This window comes from Otolemur garnettii, unplaced genomic scaffold, assembly GCF_000181295.1.
Source record: "Otolemur garnettii isolate 467f Iridium unplaced genomic scaffold, OtoGar3 scaffold00004, whole genome shotgun sequence".
NCBI lineage: Eukaryota > Metazoa > Chordata > Mammalia > Primates > Galagidae > Otolemur > Otolemur garnettii.
The window spans coordinates 22,755,686-22,775,211 of record NW_003852399.1 but is presented as its reverse complement, the minus strand read 5'-3'; the positions used below and the strand labels follow the sequence as shown (position 1 = coordinate 22,775,211).

Sequence of the window (19,526 nt, the reverse complement as noted above, 5' to 3'; positions counted from 1 at the left end):
TCCCAGATTCATTATTCTACAAAGCTTCCCCTTCAACAGCCCCATCTCCTTTCCCCCACATTCTGCTATTTTCACATTTGAAAAGACAAATAATGATAACACAAAATATTCTGATGGCAGCTTCGAGAAAGATTTGAAATGAAAGGATTAAAGAAGCAAGATAGAGAACAAGCCAAATGCATTAAAGACATCCAAAAGGGGTGAGATCAATTCGACATATCCTGAAAATATTTCTCCAGTTTTCAAAAGGACAGTAACATGAGAAAATAAAAAAGATAAATGTCTCCAAGTTTTTGTAAAAGGATCTGAGGATCAGAGAAACAGAGGCGTGTGGTTCATGTGCCTCCCTGGTCACCACAGGCCAGATGGCTGACGACATCTAAACATGAAAATATACTGCAAATAATGATGCCAGTGAACTAAACAAACACGGAATAACCATAGAATACGTATCTTGCCTTTGTGTAACACATTCTTTGCTTGGAAAGCATTTTCATGTGTGTTATCTCATGTGACTAACAAACACCTTGTGAGGTTAATTAGTAATCTCATTAAGAATAATCTCATTTTATCTATATCATCCTATATCATATCATATATTATGTATGCGAGAGAACACTTTCAAAGATTTTAAATGGCCTTTTTTTTTTTTTAAATTGAGACAGAGTCTCAAGCTGTCACCCTGGGTAGAGTGCCGTGGTGTCATAGCTCACAGCAACCTCTAACTCTTGGATTCAAGCAATTCTCTTGCCTCAGTTTTTCTATTGTTAATAGAGATAAGGTCTTGCTGTTGCTCAGGCTGGTCTTGAACCTGTGAATTCAAGTAATCCACCCGCCTTGGAGCCTTTGATGGAATCAGAATGGGAACCTAGGCATGAGGTGCTGGGGTGTGTGCTGGTTTTCCCCGGTCTTAGCACCTCCGTGTACATGACACCCAGATCCAGATAAAGGCTTAGTAGTAATAATTCAATGCCAAATATGTATCTTTACCCCCCAAAGAAACATTTATCAAAATATAAATATTTAACTTTCTGTTCTCATTATTTCATAAAATGGACAGCTATCAAATAAGAAATAGTTAAAAAACTGATGAGAGAAAGAAACTTAAAGGCAAAACATACAAGCTTTATAGTTTGACCTTAAGTTAGCTATTCTTAGGCTAGAAAGGAGGGGAATTAAGCAGGTAATACACATAGATCTTAAAATAAATACACATCTGGATCATTATGTGCTATTCTGAAACAACTGAAGAGCAAAGGAAGGACAAAACAATGTTATAGAAATCAGGAGCTAAAACTTGTGAGAAAGTGGTCTAAATTTGTATAGTCTAAAAACATGACTCAAGGAGACATAATCACAGGCTATAAATATCCTCCGAGCAGCTGTATGTGGTAAGTCAAGTAAGTGAATTATTCACCTTAAGCCCAGGTCTTTGCTCTTTGTCCAGTTGTCTAAGGAAGACAACGCTTTACACCTGAGCTGGTGTCGTTCTTAGAAATTCTGATGAGGTCCCTGGAGGCGGGGCCCTGGTGGAGGTACTCAGGGGTAGGGTTAGAAAGAACCGCAGGGAATGGGCTCCTTAGGTGCTCACGTCATCAGGAATTAGACTGGACAGTCATATCCCTTAAGGGAGCCTTTTCATTCCCCTCTCACCTTTGATAAGGATAACAGAGAATGGAATCAAATCCAAAAAAAAAAGGCTTTTAGTACTGGCCCACCTGATCGGAAGAGAAAACTGGAATATGAACCATCAAGTTCATTACAAGGTGTTCTGCTTTGATATAAGGAGATGGCACGGTACTGGGTCTCATGCACACACGAAAATACATGTTTCTAAAGTCCAAGGCATCGGGTCAGGGTTCGCAAATCCAATCTGTCACTTACACTGTTGCGCAGCTATTGTTTTCATGTTGCCATAAGGTGATCATCTCTGTCTTATCTGGGAAATCACATTTTAGATACCGAAGCATTTTTAAAACCTGCTGAGAGCTGTGCAAGTGCAAATTAGCACTAATTATTAACATGACTCTCTCAGGTGGTGTGCTTCAAAAACATCATTATTCACAAATATTTCTTTCATATGATAGTTTTCTCCCTTTTGTGAATTTCTGGATTTTCTGATTACATCTCATGATTTCCTTAAGCCATGGTTATTTCAGAAGACTGACCTGGCCCAGCCCTTGAAGCAGCCTAACTTGTCTGAATTATGGCCAAGATGACCCTGGACAGGCCCCTGCTGGGTGTACCGCAGCCCTCAGTTGAGTGCTATTTTAAATGTCAGGAGTTCTCTAAACCCAGCATGCTCGGTTCAGCCACAGATCAATCCACCCAAAGCCAAGCGATTTTTTTTATTGCCTTCCCATGCATAGTTTTTCCAAGCTACTAGAGAAGCTGCCACATTTGGTTTTACTTATTTTCATTTCTTATGCAGGGACAGGGACTGAAATAGTTGGACAACTCAAATATTCAGTCCTTAGGGCAATAGTTCCTTGTAGATACAATAACAAAGACCCCGAGTGGTGCCTAGTTGGTATCTTAGCACGTTTGTGTAAACAAGATGTTTACACCTCCCTTTCCTGCATTGCCTGGGTCGTGACCAGCGATGAGGGAATGGGGTGCTTCTCTAAAGGCTACTTGCTGTGACCATGGCCTGCCAACCATACAAGTTGTTGTGCAAGCTGGTCCCTTGGTGGGGAGAATGACTGCCCAGAGAATGTGAAGCACAACCCCCCCTCCCCAAAACACAAGTATTTTCTTTTTTTTTTTTTTAAGTTATTTAATTAATTTATTTATTTTTGCAGGTTTTGGCCAGGGCTGGGTGTGAACCCGCCACCTCTGGCATATGGGGCCAGCGCCCTACTTCTTGAAGCCACAGGCGCCGCCCAAAACAAGTATTTTCTGAGGGAATATGGGGGCTCGGTTCTAGGCTCACGGCAATGCTAACTTAGTGCTTTAAACAGCCATCCTTTCCCCAAGGGTAGCCCAGGAGCACTTCAATTCAAGCTGGACCTTTGTGATGATACACAGATCCTCCCCCAGAAACTAGAGACTTTGGCTGACTACAGTACAAAATAGACTTTGAATAAATGTCTGCACAATGGAGGCAGAAGGACCTCCCGTATTCCTGTTTCTTTGTGAACGTGCACTCACAGAATGGAGAAGTACGCAGTGGGACTTTCTCCACTACAACTACAAAGTTTATGAATCAGGATGCAGGTGTTGTCTGTGCTAACATCCTATAAGGAGAAATTAGCAGAGCATCGGCCCTCACTGAATGCTTTCCCGAGTTGGTGGAATTTGCCAGATCTGCAATATTAACATAGAATTATGGAAATTGGAAACAAAAAGCTAGAGTCTATTGGGAATGATAGACTCAAGATGAACTCAACTGGAAAATTTGGCTAACCAAAAGTGACATCCTTTGTGCTGGAATTTTTCTATCTGAAAGCTTCAAAAAGGCTGTAATTATTTTGCGTTTTCAATTCAACTCTTTTCAAACTGAGCCTTTTATTCTCCTCATTGCTCTGTACCTTTCCTCCATGTGAACGTGGGTGTTTGCCAAGCACTGAAGTGGTAAATTCATATTGGTTTTATATACGTATCCATTGCCCGAGAACACAGCACAACTTTTGCATTCTCTATGCCAAGGAAAATAAAGGAATATTTGCACAGCAAAACGTTTATCTTGTATATAGGCTGAAAATACCTGAACACAGCTAAATAAATCATCTAATAAGAAATGGCTGATTAAGGCCAAAGCATAATTATTTCGCAAGTCAGCGCTTCTTCTCCATGGCGAAGCCGAGGAATACAAGAACTCCGACTTACCTTGTGGCTTTTGGGTCCCAAATCACAATGTCAGCATCTGATCCTACAGCTATTCTTCCTTTTTGTGGATAGAGGTTAAAGATTTTGGCTGCATTTGTGCTGGTAACTGCCACAAACCGGTTTTCATCCATTTTACCACTATGCTGTAAAACAACCCAAAGAAGAAAATGCATTTGTTCTAATGATGAAATACTAAAATATCACTTAACAGTAAAGGTATAAGACTTTTCATCTCGTAGACCAAACAGAATTGCACCTAATTTCTTACATAGAGAAGCCAACGTTTGAGGATGTTGATAACATTAAATGATCCTATTGATAATAATGGAGATAAAGGGGTTATGTACAGAAGCTTAAAGGCAACTTTCAAAAACATATCAACTCAAACACCACCATTATTTTTTCCCCTTCTTCCTAGGGTCACGTGAGATTGCTACAGATGACAGCTAAGTGTGGGCAATGGTATTTTCTATTCTCATTTAAGGTTTACCACGACCACCTATGACATTTATGATCTGCTTATTGATTGCTGACCTGAGACCTATGAGGTAATCATGGAGACATTAGATAGAATATTAAAGTGTTAAAGCAAGATAGGTAATAACATTTTAAAATCAGGTGGCAAGGCTTTTGGAAAAACAAAAATGTCAACTCAAGAGGTTGAATTCTATGCAATCGAAATTTTCATGAACCAACACTTGTGGATAGGCTATTGTAAAAGGTTTTAATATGGACAAAACTTGGAGGGATATGGCCCCACCAAGATTTTTTTTAAAGTGTTGAGGATTGATCCTTATGTAAAATTAACACAGTAAGAGGATCCTTAAAGTTTATTTAATTATCAAAGATTAAGAACCATGTTTAGAATATAATATTCCCATAAGTAAACTATCTTTTTTTTTTTGTAAAGACAGAGTCTCACTGTATCACCCTTGGTAGAGTGCTGTGGTGTCACACAACTCACAGTAACCTCCAGCTTCTGGGCTTAGGCAATCTCTTGCCCAACCTCCCGAGTAGCTGGGACTACAGGCACCTGCCACAGTGCCTGGCTATTTTTTTTTGCAGTTTGGCCAGGGCCAGGTTTGAACCCACCACCCTTGGTATATGGGGCCAGCGCCCTACCCACTGAATGTTTCAGAAAATAACACAGTTTCCTTATGTTATAAAGAAATATCAATCACTTTAAAACCATTTATTTACCTGGGAACTATAATAGATTATGAAAATCTGCTGTAATGTAACAGCAGATTTTAAAACATAAGTTAAAGAGGAAGGTTGAACTTACAAGTTCAAGAGGAAAGTTGAACGGTTACCAAGAAAAGCTAAGCAAAGAAAAGAGAAGAGAAGTCAGCTAGGATGGTTAGAGTGAGGGTAGAGGAAGAAAGTTAGGGAGATGATCAGCAGAAAACGGGGCTCTCGAGGTGTTTTGAAGATCCTTACAACTAAATTAACTGTTCAACTATCATCCACTGAACAATGGAGAAAATTAAAGGGGTTTTGAGAAGAAAGTAGTATGAACAGAACTTCTGTTTTTGAATGTAACTCTAGCACTGGAGTGTCCTATAGAGGAGATCACAGCAGGTGAGGACTCCCGCTGTGAGGCTTCTGCCAGCATCCAAACAAAACATGGGTCTACAACTAGAAAGACAGTCAGGAAGATGGAAAGAGGAGGAATTTTGGAAATAAGGTTGACAAGGCTTAGAGTTGATAAGGCTTGGTGAATAACTGAATTAGGAGTGGGTGGTATGTGTAGGGAAAAAGAAATCAAAGAGGATTCTGAAGGGTGAGATGTGATTAATATGTGATGGGGGAGGAGGTCCCTAGGGGACAGATGAGACCGGTGTGGCCCTCAGGCCCTCAGGCCCAGCCCGGCAAGTCTCCCCTGTTGACATTTACAGCTACCCGTGCCAATTGGCTAAATGTGCACGTGCAGTAATTTGATTCTTCTCCATCCTCAAGGAGAAATTTTTTAGTCATAGAAATTTTTAAAATCTTTTTTCTAGACTTTTAAATATTATTTATGTGACTTCACACAGAAATATTTAAAATAAAAGGGACATAAACAAAGATTTCATGAAAAGATATGAATATATAAACATCTTTCATTTCTACCATTTCAAGTATTTAGACCAGGGACACATGAGGCAATGGAATTCAGAATACCAGAAATCAAGCAGAGGGACTAGAACATTTCAGAGACTTCAAGAATAATGTTCTTTGTACCCAATCTCAATCCAGCCCCTAACATCTCCTCCCAACTAAACTATGCAGAGAAGAAAATTATATCCTGCAGGGTGGGAGGTGGTGGTATTGCATTCCCAGGCTCCATCCTAGTCCAAACAATCAAAAAAGCTTCTCTGTGAAGGTTTGTGCCACTTTGGTCCCCACACAGGCCGGATTCTGGCTGAAGAAGTAGGCAAAACAAGGCTGGATCCTGTGAAACCCACCACGCCTTTTTCCCAGATTACTGACATCCGGTCTTCAACACCATTCACCCCATTGGGAATCTTAGTAAAATCATCCTTCCCAAGAGCTTTCTGGCAGGTGTTGAAAGTGCAGTGGTCAGTCCCTGTCGTGGTTAGATCATCACTGTAAAAGAAAAAACAAATCAAAACACGAGCGCAAGGGGGATGAGTAGGCAGAATATGCTGGAAGGAAACTATCGCAACTTTCCTCATCTCCTGATCCCCTTCCCAACTGAAAGTCAGAAAAATACTATGGGGGAGGAGTAGCTTTTCCCAGTACGAATTCTATCCCTCGCCTGCCTTTATTCCAGGAGGCACTTTACAGAACAGGCTTATAAGAAGCAAGGTGCAGGATTATGCGTTAGAAAACCTGCCTTCCTGGCCCTGTGACTATGAGATTGTCCGAGACTCAGTTTCTCATCTAGAAATTGTTAGCCGCACTAACCTGATGAAGAGAACTTCAGGATCACTGTTAATAATGTGAGTGAAAACTCCCTGAGAGCAGAGCACCCCACAAAGACACCACCACGATGACCCCTCTGAATGGGGGGCAGGACCCCTGGCCATGCCTTGATGAATAGAGAGCGAGACTGGCTGAGGATGCTGATGTCATCAGGGGCGGGAATCTTGCTTTGACTCGCAAGTCACCTTAGGGATGTAGAATCATGAGGGAGGAAGGAGACTGAAAGGAAGAGGCCAGTGAGCTCTGCTGCAGTCTGTGGTGGAAAACCGTTAGCCTGAATCTGAGTATCTGTGAATGCCGAGTGTCTGGATGTCTACCAACGGGGAATTCTCAAGAAAAATGATCATGCCTTCCCCAAAAGCAATGGAGTTAGCTACACAGCAACCTGGTTCCTGGGCTATATAAGCTCAGGAAAAGAAACTCAAGAATATTCTGATAAAAATAAGACATAATGAAAAGCCCTGGCTCTGGGTAACATGAGATGGAAAAAAATCAGAAGAGAGTAAAATTTCAGTAAAAATGATCTAATTTCTCTGTGTCCAGAAGAAGCTTTGATGACGACAAGTGATAACACAGTTAAGTCATTTTTTTTTTCTGTCTAGATATGGGGCATTCAAGGTCTCTCAGGTCAAGCAGAAGAGAATACTGGGCAGTCAACAGAAGGTCCCGATGACTGGACAAGCTCTCCTGCACCCAAACCACCTTTTGGCAAACACGTCACAGTTCTCTGCAAAATGATTACTTAGCCAGTAGGTTCATGAGGAAGTCGGGTGTTGACGGGTCTGGGCGCAGGGGTGGACCCATGACATAGTGGGCCGCATGGTGCCATTCTTTATTCCAGTAGTGAGTGCCATCTGTGCCAAGACTGGCTGCTATGGGTTCTCCATAGACCACCTTCCCTGCAAAGTTCAAAGGAAGCATTCAGTACCTTGATTTACAAGGGACCACATGGCAAATGCATAATAACTACTAGTCTTCTCTACCGTAGCTGAGGGTAATGTCTACAGGTTAGCAGAATCCCAAACGATAATTATATTTTTGTGGGCAGGATTTAAAAAGCCATGATGAACATAAAGATGAATGAAACATACATTTCTGAAGTTGTCAGCCAGTCCTATTTTAGATCCATTGTTACTGCAGCAAAGCCTAGAGAACAGTGGCTGACACGTGTGCCATCCTGATGGAACCTTCCCCAACACCCTAGCAGGCAGATGTTATTATTATCGCCATTGGAAGATGAGGATAAAGCTATAGGGCAGTAAGGTCTCTAGATTTACATTACACACACTCTACATGGAGGGGAGGATGTGGGATTTGAACACATGCATTTTTGACTCCAGCAGTCCTAACTTTTATGCTATTCTATCCTGATGACAGTTAGCCATCAACGTAGGTCACATGGAATTCAACCACAGTATATTCCTGTCATAGTAGATTGATAACCTTTTCACACTCTTAAAAAAAAACTTCCTCAGAAAACTTATATCAAACAAAAGAACAGTTAGATAATAAAATTGTAGCCAGAAATGCATATTTAAAAATCATGCAAATCAGGCCATCAAAAGCTCGCAATGTTAGAAAAGTTAATAGTGCATAGTGAATTTGAATTTAAAATCAGAAGCCTATCTCTGATTAGCATTTGTCAGAATAATAGATTTTCTGGCACCAACCTAATCATATCCAAGCAATCATAAAGGAGAACACGCACTCAAGAGATGCTGGCGGACTAAATTAGTTCACTGTGGTTAAGCAGATGCCAGATTTTAGTTAAAATCCTGACATCTAACTAAAATTAACTGATTTCCTCAGAGAATATGAACAGTAGATGGCCACCAGCTGCCTGGGTCATACTATTAATAAGTTGAAATTGCACCCCATTGTTTCACAGATCATTTCTCCCCCAAACTATCCATCTTCCTCTAGCTAGCACAGGAGTTTGAAATCCATTAAACCAAGGCTTACTGAACTTCACTTCTTAAGTAACTAAGTATCAAACTGTGGTCAGTAAGAGTTACACCCCAGGGACTTAGCCACTGCTAAGATCCTCCTCTTCCATGGTGCACAAATACAAGGTGAATCCCATCTGCCTCCCAATTCTTACAGTCCTATTCCCAGGAAAAGAGGAGACACCATTAGCATCTCTTTCTAAATACAGAATAAGCAGCAATCATTTTTAGTGACCTAAGAGAAAAAGGAAGATAGATGCGATATTTTATTTGCAAGTACAGAGAGCTCTTCCTATTCCAAAAGAACTTCTCATAGATGCTCGGACAATGGAAACCCAGAGACCTGATCTGCAATCACTTTACAAGTTGCCAACTCAGGATTTTCTGTGGTGCTTCATCAGAGAGGAAAGATCCTTATCACACGTTCTATTCAATCACCTGGCCCATCAAGGTGATATGGGAATACATTTCCAAAGTTCTACAATTCTAATAGCTCTCAGGAAAAATCAAAAGTGTCAGCATTACTGAGAGTCTGCCAGGACTGTTTTGAAACCAGATGACAGGCAATTTCTTTGGAAGGGCTTAGCTCCTTTAAAATGTGACAGGCCACTTTTTTGGTGTATACACACACATATAGCTCTTCATTAATTGGGCTATTTTTAACTTTCCTCCCCATTAAGCATCTGTAAACATCCAGAAAAAAGTTTTTTTTTTTTAAAGTAAACATTCCTAACTGCATCTTTTCCCTATTTCACAATGGTCTTGAGATACTTTGAAAGCACTAAAAAGCATGCCAGAAGGGACATGGAGGGCCTAGATAATCTAAAAATTAGATAATCCGAACTGTATAATTCAGCATAATTAGGAGTTTTGTTAGATTTGGGCCAAAAATAAAGTAACAATAAAAATAGCTAACAAATGCTCAGCATGCTATAGTTTGCAAAGCTCTCACACACAATGTCATTTGATCTTCACGGCAACCTTCACACTGGTTTGACAGATGAAGACATTGACCTTGAGTGAGACTAATTTGCCTAAGACACACTAATAGTAAGTGGTACAGCCAGAATTAGAATCCCAGAATCATATCGTATAATTTGCACTATACCACTAGGAAAAGTGCCATTTTCCAACTCTTGGTAAAGAGCACGTGTTGCTAAATGTTTAAGTCAACCGCAAGCTATTCATGGATGTGATGGAGCAATTTTCCAATTTCACTTACTGGTTTCATTTACTACACTTAGCAGGTTGGCAATGAAAAGCGCTATGACCGTCCTTACTCTGATCCTCTCCTGATTACATTCAAGACCAGATGGTTCCAACAACTCTTGGGAGATACATACATCTTCATCATTAATCTCCTCCCACTGTCTTAGCAAGTTGCATATTAGCTTGTACTTGTCTACCCACAGATGTTCTCTCCTTTTTTCTTCATCCTTTGGCTCCAAACCAAAAACGAAAAGACTCTTTCCTTATGATGCAACTTCCCAGCTGAAGGAGTTTTGCCCTCTGAGAGATTCTAAAGATTTCTGAATGATGGAATATGTCAAACCAACCCAAACTCTTCCCTGACCACACAGCTCATTTATTAGATGAAGGTGATAGAGCTGATGTTAACACCTTGTTTGTATTTGGGGAGAGCATTCCATGGAGTCATGAGACCTGGTAGAGAAAGTTGAGAAAATGTAGAGAAACTACACAGGTGCCCAGGGGCAAAAGCACTGGCTACCAAACAGAAAGGCAAACACATTTATACAAATAAATTTTCCTAACTAAAAGAACAGAGTGATGACTTTCCTGGACTCTATTTTGATTCAGGGTAATACATGTAAAAAGGAAGAAAATAATTGAGAACGAAAATACCTAGAGGCAACATGGTAGAGTGGATCACACAGCTTTAGCTTCAACTCTTGACTTTGCTGCTTTTTAGCTGGTGACCTTGCACAAAACGAGTCATTGCTTTTAGGCTCAGTTTTTCTCATCTATGAAATAGGATCACAATGTCCTTCTAGTGTGGCAATTTGGTGAGGGAAAAGTAAAGTAACATACAGAGGGTGCCAAAAAATACATAGACACACACACACACATATATATACACACACACACACATTTTAAGAAAGGAAAAAACTGCATTAATATTATAATACTCATTATATACCAATAATAATAATTGTTATCATGTATATTGTATCTTGTATTGCTTGTAATTGCAGAAGTCAAATGTGACTTGAGTATTAAAATTTTAATACGAATTTTTTCCCCTCTTAAAATGTGTGTGCATTTTGGGGTGCTCTCTCTCTGTATATGAAAGTATCTGGAATGCTGCAATCATTTCATGTTATGGGCTGAATTGTGTCCCCTGTCAAAATTTGCATGTGTTAAAATCCTAATACCAAGAACCTCAAAAAGTTAACAGTATTTGGAAATAGGGTCTTTATAGAAGAAGTAAAGTTAAAGTCAGGTCGTTAGTGTGGGTCCTATTTCTTCCTTATGGGAAAAGGAAATTTGGACACAGATACACACAGAGGGAAGAGAACGTGAAAACCCAGGAAGAAGACGGCTAGTAGCAAGCCAGAAAGATAGATCTAGAACACACCCTTCCCCCACGGCCCTGTTAACGCCTTGATTTCAGACTTCTAAACTCCAGAACTGTTGTTCAAGTTACCCAGCCCATGCTACTCTGTTACAGCAGCCCTAGAAAACTAATATACTCCACAAATGCTGGTTTTCTGAAAGCTGCACAATTCTATTAAAAAAAAAATTGTAATGACCAGTTTTTAACTCCTTTGCAGTTAGATAGAATGTTCTAAGTGTAAAGGAAAATGGGGGTGTTCAGATGTTCACATGCAAGGAAAACCTAAAAGGCCTGAGACCCAAACCCACCTTGACTCAGCTACACGTTCATTGTCCCCACAGGGCTGGTTACTAAGCACCAGGGGACAGAGTTCAAATAAGGTGGAAAATAGAAAATCCCAAACTTGTAATATCATACAAGAATATGCTCAGAAAGTAAACTTTCTACTATAAGGAAAACCCAAACCAAATCAACCCAAACCAACAACAATCAAGTGAACAAAAAACCAAGCATGATGTCACTTATCACTGTGGGCTACCTGAGATCTAAAATTGTCTCCATCATCTCTGCAAATCCAATGCCTCCAGCCTAATCCCTAGCGTGCCTTTGGTGTCTGTGAAAAAGTTTAAAGGAAACACTCCATTAATAAGTTCAAATGAGAATCATATTTTTACCCTAAAGACAGGAACATGGATGTAAAATAGAGTTAAATGTTATTAAGGTAAATTAAAATAAGTTTAACTAGACAAAACCAAACAGTACAGTGAAAATTTCAGTCATAAATGGGAAACAAATTGCAATAGATATATATTAAGTAGAGCATTAGGTTAAGTTGCTGCCATTCTAAACAAAGCACCAGACATATGGTGAATCCATGAGCATGTAAGATCTATCAGCAGTGGCAAAGTGAACCATATATGTTTTAAAAGACCATTAATAATTCTATATGCCAATATTGTGGGAGAAAAAACATGGTTAAACAAAGCTTCTCAAACCATTAAGTGTCACTGAAACCAATGACGCACATTGACAAGTACCCTTTGGACAAAGAGTACACTGTGGTTAGCGAAGGTCGTTGGATGAGCAGCTTGGAACATCCACAGGAGACACAATTATAGCTGGTTTGTTCAACTTTATACCTGGGCTGGGGGCAAAGGAGACAGATTCTGCTTCTGAAGAAAAGGGTAACACTTTAGGGACAAATGTCAGATGATCCTTCCTCATTTTTGTAAAAGTGGCTTCTCACAAGAAGGGTGGATGGGAACTAATCTAGTTTTAGTCACTCAGCTTGAATTAAGAAAGACTTAAACATGAAATAGACATTCTTTGTAGACCATCAAAGGCACCTGAGTGTTTGATGGCTTGGACTTGAAAGTTTTATTCCTTTTCCTTTTTATTGCAGGTGTTAAATGCTAAAAAAAGCATCAAGGTATAAACAGAAGGAAACCTTGGGCTGTGGGTTAAGGTGGGTAGAATGAACATATATTCCTCATCTCTTCCTTCCCAGTTCATGCCAGAATCCTGGTGGAGATGAACATGGGGAAAGAACCCTCTCTGCACTGGGAGTAACTGAGGACTCATGGCTGACCAGAGGTTCTGATTGGTTACAGCAAGATGGAAAGCCGATGGGATGGCAATAATTAATAAAAGAGAATGGGTATGGTGGCTTGTGCCTATAATCCTAGCACTTTAGGAGGCGAAGGTGGAAGGATTGCCAAAAGCCAGGTGTTCAAGACCAGCTTGAGCACAAGCAAGACCCAGTCTCTGCAAAAATTAAAAAAATCTGAGTGTGGTGGTTTACGCTTGTAATCTCAGCTACTCTGGAGGCTGAGGCAGGAGGATGGCTTGAGCTCAGAAGGTGGAGGTTCCAGTGAGCTATGAGGACTCCCCTGCTCTCTAGCCTGGATGATGGAGTGAGACCCTGTCTCAAAAATAAATAAATAATTTAAAAAAGAAAAGAAAGTTAGGGAGAGCTAACTTTCATAGCCTGAACTCAAAGGAGTAGAGGTGGTCATGAAGACAATTCTCTTGTGGGCAGAAAGTATGGGGAGGGGACAATCTTGGCCAGTCAGCAGCCACCTTCACCTCTGCCTGGGAAGCAAGGTGGTGTGGATGCTATAGAGTGAAGCCCACAGGCCTAGCACTGAAGAACCTGGCGAGCACTTACACTCACCCAGCTCACTGAGAACACAGCCCTGAACAACAGCAGGAGAGATTGCCACCAGCTTCCCACACTGAACAACCGAACTGCCCAGTCACACATATGGACAGCCCCAAAACACCTGACATTCAAAGGCAACACAAATAAATAAGGCTTCGGCTACCTACCGAAGACAAAAGGCAGTGGTAGGTAAGAATTTTAAAAACTGAAAAATTGATTCAGAAAGACTCGAGTCACCTTGTAAACAGAAAAGAATTAAAAAAAACTTCATTACTATTCTTGGAGAGATTAAGAAGGTAATGCGTCCATTAAAAGAAAAACATTAAAAAGAATATGCAACCACAGAAAAATGCACATTCGGAGAACACGAATGTTTTCTTTGAGACGAAAATAGGAATATCAAGACAAAAGTTTACTAGAAGGGCAGAAAAAGTAAAAAGGTTTCCTAAAATACAGAGCAAAAATTAAAAAAAATTTTTTTTTACATATACATGTGTTTATTAGGTTTCCACTTTTTGCCTCCACAAAATTATAAAGGCTTAAAACTTAATAACAATAACAATGTTTAAGGTAAGGACTAGACACAAAAACCTCGTAAAGAACAAATGAAGATAAATATATTCAGAAAGGCAATCAGACGATTGCTGCATGGAAATATTAAGCGATAATAATAATAATGCAAAGAAAATAACATTCACATTGTCAAATAAGAGTATGTCTATTATAGAATGCTTTGACTTTGAGGTTCAATATGCTTTGAACTCTGAGGTTCAAAAAAATTTTTTTAAAGGTGAAAATAGTTAAAGGACATGAAAGGCTACGATGGAAGACTTCTAGGAAAAGAAACAGAGAAAATGAATATGTAAGAAAGAAACAGAAGAAAAATTTTCTGCAGGCAAGATCAGGCCTCAGATTAAAACAAGCCTCTGAACATGGAGGTGATTTTTAAAAAGCTTATTGCTAAATATAGACATAATGAAATTTCTGGGCCTCTAAAATGAAGAGAAAATACAAAAATCTTACAGATGTTGAAACGTGTGTGGCAAAAGGGCAAGAATTGTTTTCGCATGTTTCTGTTTATCCGTAGTGCTGGATGCCACTAGAGAAGGCAGTTGTACCTTCACAATTTAGAAGGAAATAATTCTGAACCTAGAGTTCCATGCTTGTTCAAATCACCAAATAAGCCTGAGGACAAGGAATGAGAAAATTTACCTTCTACACACTTTTTCCTTAAAAAATTACTTGAGAATCAAGGCTCGGTGCCCGTAGCACAGTGGTTACGGCACCAGCCACGTGCACCGAGGGTGGCTGGTTTGAGCCCAGCCTGGGCCAGCTAAACAACAAAGACAACTGCAATAAGGAAATAGCTGGGCATTGTGGTGGGCGCCTATAGTCTCAGCTACTTGGGAGGCTGAGGCAGAGAATCACTTAAGCCCAAGAATTTGAGGTTGCTGAGAGCTGTGACACCACAACACTCTACCAAGGGTGACACAGTGAGACTGTCTCAAAAAAATAAAAAAATTATTTGAGAATCAAGATAATTCAAGAAGAAGGGAGATATGGGAACCAAGAAATAGTATACCCAACCTAAGATATCCCAGGATAACATCTCTACAGCAGGCTTAGCCAGAAATTATCAAAAAAGATACAGAAAGTCAGAAGATTCTCCAAAAAGAATCCCTGTAAGAACTGCTGGTTCTATTTAATAGAAACTGATGAAGAAGCTGGAAAACTCTCTGTGATATGGTTAAGAAGGTATATGTTTCCTTTAGAAAAGCTAATTGAAAAAATTCCAGGAAAAACAAGAAAACTTTATAAGACAACAATGGTTTAAATACATTGCAAACTAAAATAAGGCATGCTTCTGAAGCTGATGTTGGAGTGAAGAAAAGAAAATTCACTTGACCTTGATGCTTAAAAATTGCTTCTCCAAGGAATGGAGAAAGGAAAGTTAATTTAAATAACACTAACTTGTACTCTCAAGTCAGTGCTATAAATTTATCTGAAGTACGCTTCTCACTAGTTGTATCAACAGAGGAATATTTGTACAATTTTACATTGTAATGGTTCTAAATTTTAGGCTTAACCTACAGACAAAGCACAGGAGACCTAAGGATAGTTATAGAACCACCTGCAAATGCTGTAGACCCTGTCCATGGGAAGACAATGGCAAAAGAGAGACATGAGGAGAAGCAAAGGGAACATAGGGCCTCTGAGTCCCCTCGTCAACCTACTAAAAGCAATAGCCCAAACATATAAAATTAAACTTATCATTTGAAGTGATGATTATTACTGATAAAACTCAGAAATGATAAGCTTACATATGCTACATTACCCATTTTTCACGTGTTGAGAGTCAAGTGATACCATCAAAAATTATAAATAACTGCGTACTTAGAATCACTTAGAATTATAAATTACTTAGAATTTTGGCAGTAAACCACTGAAAACTAAAGACAGATACAGTAAAAAATCGCTAGCTCCACAGAATGAGCTGAGGAAGATAGGAGATATTTATTTTCCATTTAACATTTTCTCAACCATTCCCATTCCTGGCATGTGTTCTTCTTTTTATAGTGATAAAAATAGCAAAGTGATGATAATGTCTTGAAAAAGTTTAAATGTAACGCCCCAAACCAAAAATCAATGGAATTAAAAATAAAAAAACTAATGATATATAAACTTGATATCCAGGTTTCCCCAACTCCTGATTAATTTCTCCTTTAACAGAGTACCAGAAAAATCTTCAGCTTTGGGGCTAAGATGGACTTGGACTTGAATTCCAGGTTTAGCACTTACTGACAAAGTGATCTTGGGCTTAATTTACCAATTTTTCCCAAGCCTCAATTTCATCAGTTGCAAAACAGTGAAAAAAATTGAGCATGAAACATTATTATGACAATTTTAAAAAAGACAATGTATATAAAAATACATTGATAATATATAGTAAAACCTTAAATGAGATAAGAGATATTAAATTACTACCATGTGCCAGGCACATATTAAGCACTCAACAAACAACATTAGTCATTATCACTATCCCTTTCTTCTGGGTATATAGCTGACAATTGAATAATAAAATCAAATTTAATAGCACTGTATTTCTCTGCTTCCACAATAGAAGCAATCAATATTCAGATGTTCTTTGTGCCTCCTGCAGCAGCGCTGGGGCTTTCATATGCATATGAATCACCTGGGGTTCTAGTTCTAAGGGCACATTCTGATTCAGCGCATCTGGACGGGGTCCAAGGCTCTGTGTGTCTCAGGAGCTTCTCAGCAATGTGGATGCTGCATTCTAGGGACCACAGGGCCAGAGAGGCCCTCTCCAAGATAGAATGGGCTGGTGATAGTATTTACAGATGGGTAACTTTCATACTATAAATCTTTAAAACTGAATTTTAAAAAATGTATTCAAGATAACAATGAATAATAGATCTATTTGGCTGTTTTGTGCTCAGAAATGGTGTTAGACGATAAATGAGTGCCGGCAGCGTAGAGGGATCTTCCACAAAAGGTCACCGTGGTCCACCAGCTCGTCCATCTCTACTCTCCAGGAATCTGCCCTTGCATTTGCTGATGTAGTCACCATACAAAGAGTTGGGCACAGTTTATGTCCAACCCTCCCTTTGTTTCCTTCAGGCTCCTGCTGGGTCCCACACCTTGGTCACATGCCTGGGTGGGAAATGTCTCACACCCAAGTCATCTGCCTTCTGCAGCCTCTTTGACAGCTGGCCATTAGGTTATTTTCACAAGTACTGTCATAGTAGGTCTGACTCAACTAGAACAACTGGAGTGACATTTGAAATACTCTATAATTATGATCATTTTGGGAAGGAATTAAGTAATAGCCAAAGAATTACATATGCATTTACCCTATGAACCAGTAATCCCACTTGTAGGAATCTACCCTGAAGATATCCCTTCTGAGGACAACCCAAAGAATGTCTACATCCTGATCTCTGTAACCTGTGACTATGTTACCCATCATGGCCAAAGGGACTCTATAGATGCAATTAAATTAAGAACTTTGAGATGGGGAGATTGTCCTGAATTAATCAGGTGGATTTAACGTAACTGAAGTCTCCTTAAAGCTGGAGAGGCAAAAAAGATCAAAATACAAAGTTTTACAAAATATTTACAAAATACTCTCTACTTGTTGCCCATCTCTTTGTAAAATTTTGTAATGAACATTTTGTAAATAAAGGCACATTTAGCTATAATTTCCCACTTTCCCTATGTATAGAGACTTTTGGGACACCCTATATCTTACCCTAAGCACTATTCTAAATATTTTATAGACTTGTTTAGCCTCTAGATCACAATAGGAAGTAGCTTTATTGTTATTGCTCATTTGACAGATGTAACATCATGAGGAAAGGGATCAACCCACTGCTGCTGGCTTAGAAGATGGGGCTGGGGCACGACTCAAGGAGTGTGGCAGCCTCTGGACTCTGAAGAAGTCAAGGAAAAGGATTCTTCCCCAGAGACCCCAGAAAGGAGCACACCCCTGCCGACACCTTGATTTTAGCTTAGCGAGACCTATTTTAGACTTCTGACCGCCAGATAATAAATTCATCTTGTTTTAAGTGGCTAAGTTTGTGGTGATTTATGACAGCAGCAACAGAAAACAAATACACCTTCCACAAATGGCTATGGCATGTGCATCAAGGCCATCATTTTTTTACCCCATAGCTAAAGATTAGAAAGGACCACAATGTCTATCGATGGAGGACAAGTTGAATAAATACAATGGCATACTCTGCACCCCTATGCACAAGAAAAATCTCTGTACTTACTGTGACCTCACCTTCAGTCTATATTTTTAGGTGGGAAAAAAAAAAAGGTGTAGAAAAGTTAGATAGTGTGCTACCTTCTGTGTAGGAAAGAGGAGGAAATCAGACTGTACACATCACATATTGTTATTTGGTTAGGAGAAACATTGTAAAGATAGGCCAGAAATAAATTAATAAACATGGTTACTTATACAGTGTGGGAGGAAGGAATTAGAGACAGAAATAGATTTCACTGAACATTTCTTTGTATATAATTTTGACCATATAAATCTTTTATGTATTCAATAAATAAAATTGAATTTCAAAATAATTTAAAATAACATTGAAATGCCCACATTAAATTTAATAGTTGTCTGGCTATAATCTATACTCTAAAATCTTTCCTAGACTTTTACTTTGCTCCTAACAGAGTACTATCCCAATACAAAATAAATACTCAAGATCAAGAAACTGTTTCCTGACAGAACTGTCAAAATTGCAGGTTGGTGGTGGGTGAGGATCGACCATTTCTGCTGATTTTACTGTTCCTTAAAGCACATTCTGACACAGACTGGTACACGACTCACAAAGCAAATAATTATCGAGCAACCAATTCCAAAGAATTGGCAATAGCACCATCTGGTGGAAAAGACCTAATACTATAAAACTGCACCACATGTATTGTCTTTTTTAAGGGATAATGTCTTTTATACTAGAATTCTATTATATGGGAGAAGGGAGCATCAGAAATAGTTTGTAGTAAGACCTTACAGAGAACTTATTAATTCCTATGTGAAATTAAGTTTACTTTTAACGCAAGATGCTGATGGTTTTCATTTTAAAAGTGTGCACACCTGCAGAAAATCCTTATTCAAACTTCATACACCAAGAAGCAATCTTGACAAAATTTATTTTAGTATTGGTTACAGACATGCCACCCATTCCATTTTGATTCTTTTTTTTTTTTTTTTAGACAGAGTCTCACTTTGTTACCTTCAGTAGAGTGCTGTGGAGTCACAGCTCACAGCAACCTCGAACACTTGGGCTTAAGTGAGTCTCTTGCCTCAGCCTCCCGAGTAGCTGGAACTACAGGTGCCTGCCACAATACCAGGCTATTTTTAGAGATGGGTTCTTGCTCTGGCTCAGATTGGTCTTGAACTTGTGAGCTCAGGCAATCCAACTGCCTCAACTTCCCAAAAGTGCTAGGATTACAGGTGTGAGCCACCACACCTGGGCCAATTGTAATAGTTTTTAAATGCATATTATAAAAATATAGTCATTTTTAGTAAAAGCAAACCAAAAAAAAAAAAAAAAAA

The 19,526-nt window shown here is 39.3% G+C and overlaps 1 protein-coding gene across 2 annotated transcripts in view; it reads right to left on the bottom strand.

The window, feature by feature from the left end:
• DPYS (dihydropyrimidinase) overlaps nucleotides 1-19,526 on the bottom strand; it is an 80,458-nt gene that overhangs the window by 40,275 nt on the left and 20,657 nt on the right. For both annotated transcript variants that reach the window (XM_003782549.3, XM_023517340.1), the window contains exons 5-7: nucleotides 7,499-7,655; nucleotides 6,276-6,417; nucleotides 3,829-3,971 (exon numbers count right to left, since the gene is read on the bottom strand). In XM_003782549.3, coding sequence (XP_003782597.1) covers nucleotides 3,829-3,971; nucleotides 6,276-6,417; nucleotides 7,499-7,655 — 442 coding nt within the window. The remainder of the gene's footprint in view (nucleotides 1-3,828; nucleotides 3,972-6,275; nucleotides 6,418-7,498; nucleotides 7,656-19,526) is intronic.